The sequence below is a fragment of the Pelobates fuscus genome, chromosome 2, assembly GCF_036172605.1.
Source record: "Pelobates fuscus isolate aPelFus1 chromosome 2, aPelFus1.pri, whole genome shotgun sequence".
In the NCBI taxonomy this organism is placed as follows: Eukaryota; Metazoa; Chordata; class Amphibia; order Anura; family Pelobatidae; genus Pelobates; species Pelobates fuscus.
The window spans coordinates 181,135,211-181,143,079 of NC_086318.1; the positions used below are offsets into that span (position 1 = coordinate 181,135,211).

Sequence of the window (7,869 nt, forward strand, 5' to 3'; positions counted from 1 at the left end):
TTACCTAGAAATTTAGTATTTAGGCAAATATCCATATTAAAAAAAAAAAAAAAAAAGTGATTGCTTTTTCATATCCAAAAACATCCAGTGGGCATGCCTCACAGATTTACACACGTGCAGCTAGAAGAGCTCTTCACCTTCCAACCTCTTATTTGAGGAGACGATAGTGAGTCTGATGACGTCGACTGAAGAGCAAGCTCCAGTGTTTGCTCTCCTGCTGCACAATGAGGCCGTTTCAGTGATTGGTGGACTAGTATGAAGCCGATTTTGGTAGGAAAGGAAATGGGGTGTAACTGAAGAAACTCCCCTACGTGAGAGGCATGCCCTAAAATGCAATCTCACCAAGTTTAGATAAATTTATTTCATACCTTTTAAAGTTTTTCTATTATTTTGGTTTTTCTATTTAAAAGTGTTTGCCGTTCAAAAAAAAGTCAACTAATGTATGTACCTTTAATGATTTTCCTTACATCAACTTGTATTTATAATTTACTGTCTTTATTTCCATTTGTGTCCAATTCCAATCTCCTGAAGGAGCAATTTGTTTTTATTTTATCAGTAGGGTCATCTCCACTTTTGAATCACTTTTTTCGATTTCGAGTAAATATCTTTACAACAGATATAAAACTTTGCTTTATAAGGACACAAACAACCAAATGATTTAACATTTGATTTCCTTTTTTTTTTTTTTTCCTCATGCCATATATTATTCTGGCCAAACATGGTAGCATCACTTATAAGTCAGCTCATCCCCAGCTGAGCAGACAGGTATAATTAATAAAACAATTAAGAATAGTCAATATAAGAGCCCTAAAACTGCCCAGTCTTTATTTCCTGTCCCAGCTGACAGATTTTTTTGGTGGATCCCACATAAAATAATTTTATTTTCTGGGATCATTAGCAGGTTTAACACTGTTCTAAGCCGCTCTCCCCTTGGAGTAACCAGTAAGCAGGCAGTGTTGGCAGCACTAACTGGTTTGAGCACACACAATACACTCTATGAAAAGATGCCAAAGGACAAAACTAGTCTTCTCTTCACCTTTCTCTTCCTAAGGAGTGTGGGAAGCCATCGACTTACCTTTGGAATAGGCAACCAGTTTATATTTGCTGACTATTAAAACACTTCCTTATCGCCATAACATCAGCCAGGAGAGTCTGAGTTACAGGCACAAAGTTCAGTGGTACAATACACTGTCTTACCCGGATCGAGTGGTTCTTATTCCCAGGCCTGGATTTCTCCCAAAAGTGGTTTCTAAGTTGCACATGCAACAGGAGTGCTTCCATCTTTTTTCCCTAATCCATCTGAGGAAGAAACTCGCTGGAGTAAATTAGATGTGGTAAGGTGCCTCAGATTTTCTGAAATGCGTAGACATCTGTAGTTTATTCTAACTATTCATCCTTCCATTAGGCACCAGGAAAGGCAAAGCAGAATCCATAACACTTAGAAGATGGATCTCCTTGCCAATTACTAAAGCTTATGCTTCCCAGGGTCTCCAAGCATCTTCATGAGCTTCTAGATCAGTTACAGGTAGAGGACATTTCTAAAACGGCTACTTGTACGTCCTCTCATACGTTTGAGAGACACTACAAACTGAATGTCATCCTCTCATTTTCTGAAGTGTTCTCGCTCCAGTGGCATTTGGAACCTAAAAACTTTGTGTTGAGCATTAACAAGGTCTATGGATTAATTTATTTCTCACCCTTCATGTGAGCTTCGGTAATAACCCATAAGTGATGCTGCCATGTTTGGCCAGTAAAGTAGAAAATAGTTTCCATACTTACTGTAGTTCTTTTCGTGGCTATTCTACATGGCAGCATCACTCAATTCTGTCTGAATTCTTCAGCTACTGCTTCTCAACAAGGATGAGGAGTTTAGGGGGAGAGGCTTATATTGACTAGTCTTAACATATTAACGATTTTGTCCTGGCAGCTGGCGAGGAGCTAACACAAGTGATGCTGCCATGTAGATGGCCAGTAAAAGAAAATTATTGCAAGTATTGAAACAGTTCTCCCATTCAAATCTGGTTTTGCTATGAAACCTTTAACATTTTTCCCACAGTGTAACCTTGCCATGATCCATTTTCCAAAAAGCAAGTCAGTGGTCAGACTTGCCGATGTGACCCCACACCCAATCACATCACTGCCCTCTTATTTGCCCCTTTTTCACTTCAGCAGAATTTTGAAAGGCTAATCAAATGACAGTTATTGGCTCTAGGGCAGAGTCAAGTTAGCAGCTTAAACCCTTGACCTATCCCATTGGCTGAACTAATTTACTTTCCAAACAAACACATTTTATGAAAGAGGGATAGGGTTTTGCTGCAGAAATAAAACTGAAGTATTTGAGTGAAATGCACTTAAGTTGTGTTGGTACCCCATAACAAATACTGCATCTTGTAGAACTATAGATAATCTATTAACAGTGGGAAATATAGGGAAAAGATTTATAATAAAAAAAGTTTAAGGAACACAAAGTACCATAATCAATATATCAATTTGGTTATTTTGGTGCACATCCTGTCCCTGTAACCCTTAATTGTACAAACTGGCATTTCTGCAAAAAAATATTTTAGGTGGAGCAGTCAGAATACAACTAGGGGCCGTCAGTCAGTCACAAGTGGCGCTTCTATGTTTGCAGGAGTTGCAATATAATGGAGGAGATAAATTAAAGGGAATCGATATAGTGTTCTACAAATATGTATTCCCAGCAGTAGAGACCTCTGCTTCCAGCATTAACCCCTTAAGGACCAAACTTCTGGAATAAAAGGGAATCATGACATGTCATGTGTCCTTAAGTGGTTGAAAATCTTTTACTGACCTGATTCCAGCGCAGTTACCCCTTGGTCTGCACTCCTTATAGGAAAAAATTGAATCAGTGCTTTGCTATGGAGTTTACTATCACGGGTGTCCTAATGCAGAGTGCAAGGACATTCAAAGTCCGTTAAAATCCTGGTAACACCTCTGACTGTCTTGTAAACAGCCACTGGAGGCAGTCTCTCCAATACCAAGATATTTTACAATGCAGTACCAAATGGGACAGGAACATTTCATTTAGACCACTTCAATGAACTTAAGTGGTCTGGGTGCTTATAGTGTCCCTATAACATGGTGCAGGGATAGAGGAGTGACTGCTGCAACAATGAATAGGGAGAGTAAATCTTTTACTTATAAACAGGGACCCCTAAATTTTATTTTTTGTTAGAAATGTGTTTTTGCCAAAAAGCGCATTTTCCGTTAATGGCAACTTTTCCCCTGACCCGATTTAGTATTTGTATTTCACTATTAACCACTTTAGAGTTCATTTACAAAATTGAGCATCACACAAGTTTATAGACATCACTATTTTGATAGTTTCTATTTAGGATTAAGGCCTTATTACTGATCTTACAAGCTTGACCACATGGCAAATATTACGAACCTCTGTAGATCAACAGGATGAGTTATATTATACACACAGTACAACAATGTTCTCATTAACTTTGTTTAATGGTCTCAAATTTGGTGACAGATTTTGGTCAAGTTGTTTCCATTTAAAAGTTACTGATTTAAAACACTAATAACTTAAAAACTGCCACAAATAAAATGGTCCACAAACATTCCTTTCCTTCTGAAGCTTTTACGATGCATTGTTATCATTAACCAGTCTTTTACTATTAAACTTAAATGGCCAATTGGTACAAACAGTTCAGAGACCAATCTTCCACCGCTGGTTAAGACTGAGGTGGTTTGTGATTTGTGCAAGATTCATTTGGTTTTCTGTGCTTTCTGGGCTGATTTTGTGACTTTGCCAGATCCAGCTGCTTTCTTCTCAACGGCCTTGATGACACCAACAGCAACAGTCTGTCTCATGTCACGCACAGCAAAACGACCTTTGGAGGAGGAAAAATATAAAAAATAAAATTATAAAAATATACATAGAAAACCACAGTACTAAAGTAATTGCTGCAACAGAATACTGGATAGAGATATATATATATATATATATATATATATATATATATATATATATATATATATATATATATAAAAAAACACCTTTATGACACTTTTACGAGATGAAACTTTAGGTAGGTTAACTTACCAAGTGGAGGATAGTCAGAGAAGCTCTCAACGCACATGGGTTTGCCTGGAACCATTTCAACGATGGCTGCATCACCAGACTTGAGGAACTTGGGTAAGTCTTCCAGTTTCTTACCAGAACGACGATCAATCTTTTCCTTCAACTCAGCGAACTTGCAGGCAATGTGGGCTGTGTGACAATCCAACACAGGGGCATATCCAGCACCAATTTGACCTGGGTGGTTAAGGATGATTACCTACCAAGAAGAAAAATTTGCTTTAATTACAATATTCAAAGTTAAGGGAAACTATATGCTAGAAATACAAAGTTGTATTCCTATTCTATAGTGCCCCTCGCAGTACAGAAAATGTTAAACTCCATTTACATACACTGTTTCAAAGAACATGCAATTCCTTTAACTGCTGCCATCTCCATTGAAATTAGATCAATACCAATATGCAGGGACAGCTCAGTTGTACCTGTGCAGTAAATCCACCAGCTTCAAGAGGAGGGTCATTTTTGCTGTCACCAGCAACATTGCCACGACGGATGTCCTTGACGGAGACGTTCTTTACATTGAAACCAACGTTGTCACCGGGAAAAGCCTCAGTCAGAGCCTCATGATGCATTTCTACAGACTTCACTTCAGTTGTTACATTAACTGGGGCAAAAGTAACCACCATTCCTGGTTTAAGAACTCCAGTTTCCACACGACCAACAGGTACTGTGCCAATACCTTAAAAAGAGGGCAGTTTATGAATAATGCTCAATGAGGAAAGTTATGGCAAATACTATAGTGGCAGAATATATTTCTGCTTATAATCCCCAAATTATTATTATTATTTTTTTTTTAAATGCAGATTCAGAAGGTGTGGTCCAATGCAACATTTAATATGCCAAAGAAGTTTTACACCAAGCATTGTAATATGTCATTGGGCTTCTGTGCTTGAAGCGGTTTTGAAATATAATTTTGAAGTTGACATTACTTTGATGGGTTACACAACTTACCACCTATCTTGTACACATCCTGAAGTGGCAGACGGAGGGGTTTGTCTGTGGGACGGCTTGGTGGCAAAATGCTATCAAGAGCTTCAAGCAGAGTAGTTCCACTGCCATTTCCATCCTTCCTGGTGATCTTCCATCCCTTGAACCAAGGCATCTATGGAAAGAACATAGTGTGAGCACAAAATGAAAAATAATTTGCTTCAATACAAGCAAAACTATTTCAATCACAGTACCAACGTCACTGAAGTTAAATAAAACCTACATTGGAGCTGGGCTCAAGCATATTGTCACCATTCCAGCCAGAAATGGGTACAAAGGCAACGGTGTCTGGGTTGTAACCAATCTTCTTGATGTATGTGCTGACTTCCTTGACAATTTCCTCGTATCTCTTTTGGCTGTATGGTGGCTCAGTGGAATCCATTTTGTTGACACCAACAATGAGCTGCTTTACACCAAGAGTGTAAGCCAATAGAGCATGCTCACGGGTTTGTCCATTCTTTGAGATACCAGCTTCAAACTCTCCTACACCAGCAGCAACGATCAAGACGGCACAGTCAGCCTATAAAAATAAGATTGAACTAAAGTTACTCTTCGTGTCAGACAGATCTAGAAATATATGCAGGCAAGGTTAATTGCTTTTCTAATACACAAGTCAGTGATCCAAGTATATTTTAAAAGAAACCAACTTACCTGAGAGGTACCAGTGATCATGTTTTTGATGAAATCTCTGTGACCAGGAGCATCAATGATGGTAACATAGTATTTGCTGGTCTCGAATTTCCACAGGGAAATGTCAATGGTAATACCACGCTCACGCTCGGCCTTCAGCTTATCCAGAACCCAGGCATACTTGAAGGAACCTTTTCCCATCTGTTGAAATGTACAAGGTTAGTCACAAAGCTAAACCAGTATAAGAGTCACATTTAAAACCATATATATTACAAATCTTTAAATAGTGACATAAGCAAATGAAGAGTGACGTTGCTCAAACTTTACACTTTCAAAATCATGTGCACAGTTTACATTTCTAGTCGCTACAAACTCAACAGGCAATTAAAAATAAATGACTTTAAACATTATGCAAAGGTTACCAAATAAGATTTTTTTTGTAAGTTGTGCAAAGGTCTAAAAAGAACTTACCTCAGCAGCTTCCTTCTCGAATTTTTCGATGGTTCTCTTATCGATACCACCACATTTGTAGATAAGATGTCCAGTTGTTGTGGATTTTCCAGAATCTACGTGTCCAATGACAACGATGTTGATATGAGTCTTTTCCTTTCCCATTGTGGATTAGTAGATGTTTAACGATGGGACACCTATATAAAGTAAATATAAAAATTGAGCCTTTGATGTATATCCGCAACAGGTCCAAGTTTTTAATGATCCTATTAAGAATGATTTCAACCACCAGTGCAACAGACAAAATTGCACAAGATTTAGGTAAATGAAATGGAAGTCACAAAACATGCTAAATAGGGACAACCCAATTCCAGCAAAAGTAACAATTAGCCAAGAGCAGGGAGAAATGGCGACCAGCAGCCTCACTCCCCCTGGTGCATGTTGCTGGCGTTGCATGCAATGCTTCTAACTCTTTTGTCTTTTCAGTTGTGACTCATCAGCCTCCATCTTGTGGATGAGGAAAACCTGATCAGCAGTCACAGGGAAAGCAGCGGCCATCTTTATAATGTAACAAGCGCTGATAGACATTTAAATAAAAATAAAAAGTAAAAAAAAAATCTTGAGCCAACTAGCCATTAATGCTCACATTCAAAAACCCCACTGCAACCAAGCCTCCTCCATATACTACAATCTGCAGGAAAACATATTACTGAAAAAGGGTGTGGACAACCAGAACACGAAAATAAAATGTAAGAATAGAATACTGTAGTAAGTAAAGACAAGAAAACAGCTCGCATATTGAAGCTTAAATATAATTACTCTCAAGAGCATTACTGAACAGTTCTACAAGTGAGATACCAACAGGAAAATCCAACAATTTGTTTTTTTTTCCCCAACACTATACACCAGACCAATTGACAAACTGAAATAGAATCACTGCTATGACAAGGAATTAGATTACATTCCACTACCGAATGCGAGCTCATTGTATCAGCTTCGTTTTCACACGAAGCATACCCTCGCCCAGTACTCCACATTCAATGAGAACACCCCATAATCTATACAGATTAATAATGCTTCCAGCACTCACACACCGTATACCCAGGTACAGCCACATCCCGCGGTGCAGTCACACACCGTATCCCGCGCGGTGCAGCGACAGCCATGAAGCCACCATTGTCGGCATGAAATCCCATAATTTCCCACTCGCAGCTGGCCCCGCTCCTCCTGAAGCCGGCTAGGCTGTCGGGGTGAGCGGATGGTTTACGATGGGTCAGATAGAGAGCGGATTGACAGTAGGCCGCAGCCTCCCCGCTCCCGAGCCGGATAGCGCTCCCCGACCAGCCGGCCGCACTCTAGAATCCATTGTCCAGAGATGCAGGATCGGGAGCCATTGCCAGTCCCAGCCCGGGTGCGGATCCCATCTCCGATATAGCCGGGGTGAGTGAGGCCTTCCCGGCATGCTCTTCGCGATATCGTGCTTACCTTGGAAATCGGCTGCAGACCCGGTGAGGAAGAGGGCGAACGACGTGCCGCCCTGCCTTATATACCAGCCGGGGGGCGGGGCCGCCGTGACGTCAGCAGCCCAGAATTCTCAGGGTGTCAGGGGGTGTGGCCGGGAGATTGCCGGGAGCGGGGAGCGTGCATGGTGGCAATGGCCGAGCTGGTCACGGTCACGGCTGTCACACAAT

General features: G+C 40.2%; 1 protein-coding gene across 1 annotated transcript; it reads right to left on the reverse strand.

Annotated features, from left to right (window-relative positions):
* Positions 1-3,461: 3,461 nt before the first annotated feature.
* LOC134586986 (elongation factor 1-alpha, somatic form) lies at positions 3,462-6,375 on the reverse strand. Its single transcript, XM_063442983.1, has 7 exons — positions 6,200-6,375; positions 5,750-5,929; positions 5,322-5,618; positions 5,063-5,213; positions 4,534-4,790; positions 4,076-4,310; positions 3,462-3,863 (listed from the first exon to the last, which is right to left on the reverse strand). The coding sequence occupies exons 1-7, from the start codon at positions 6,341-6,343 to the stop codon at positions 3,739-3,741; spliced, it is 1,389 nt and encodes a 462-aa protein (XP_063299053.1). The 5' UTR covers positions 6,344-6,375; the 3' UTR covers positions 3,462-3,738.
* Positions 6,376-7,869: the final 1,494 nt, after the last annotated feature.

Bases quoted from the DNA above. Each gene is read 5' to 3' on its own strand.
- LOC134586986 (XM_063442983.1), bottom strand. From the start codon at position 6,343: ATGGGAAAGGAAAAGACTCATATCAACATCGTTGTCATTGGACACGTA. The intron at 5,930-6,199 runs GTAAGTTCTTTT...ACATTTCAACAG, and splicing joins TCGAGAAGGAAGCTGCTGAG to ATGGGAAAAGGTTCCTTCAA. The intron at 4,791-5,062 runs GTAAGTTGTGTA...CCTCTTTTTAAG, and splicing joins GGATGTGTACAAGATAGGTG to GTATTGGCACAGTACCTGTT.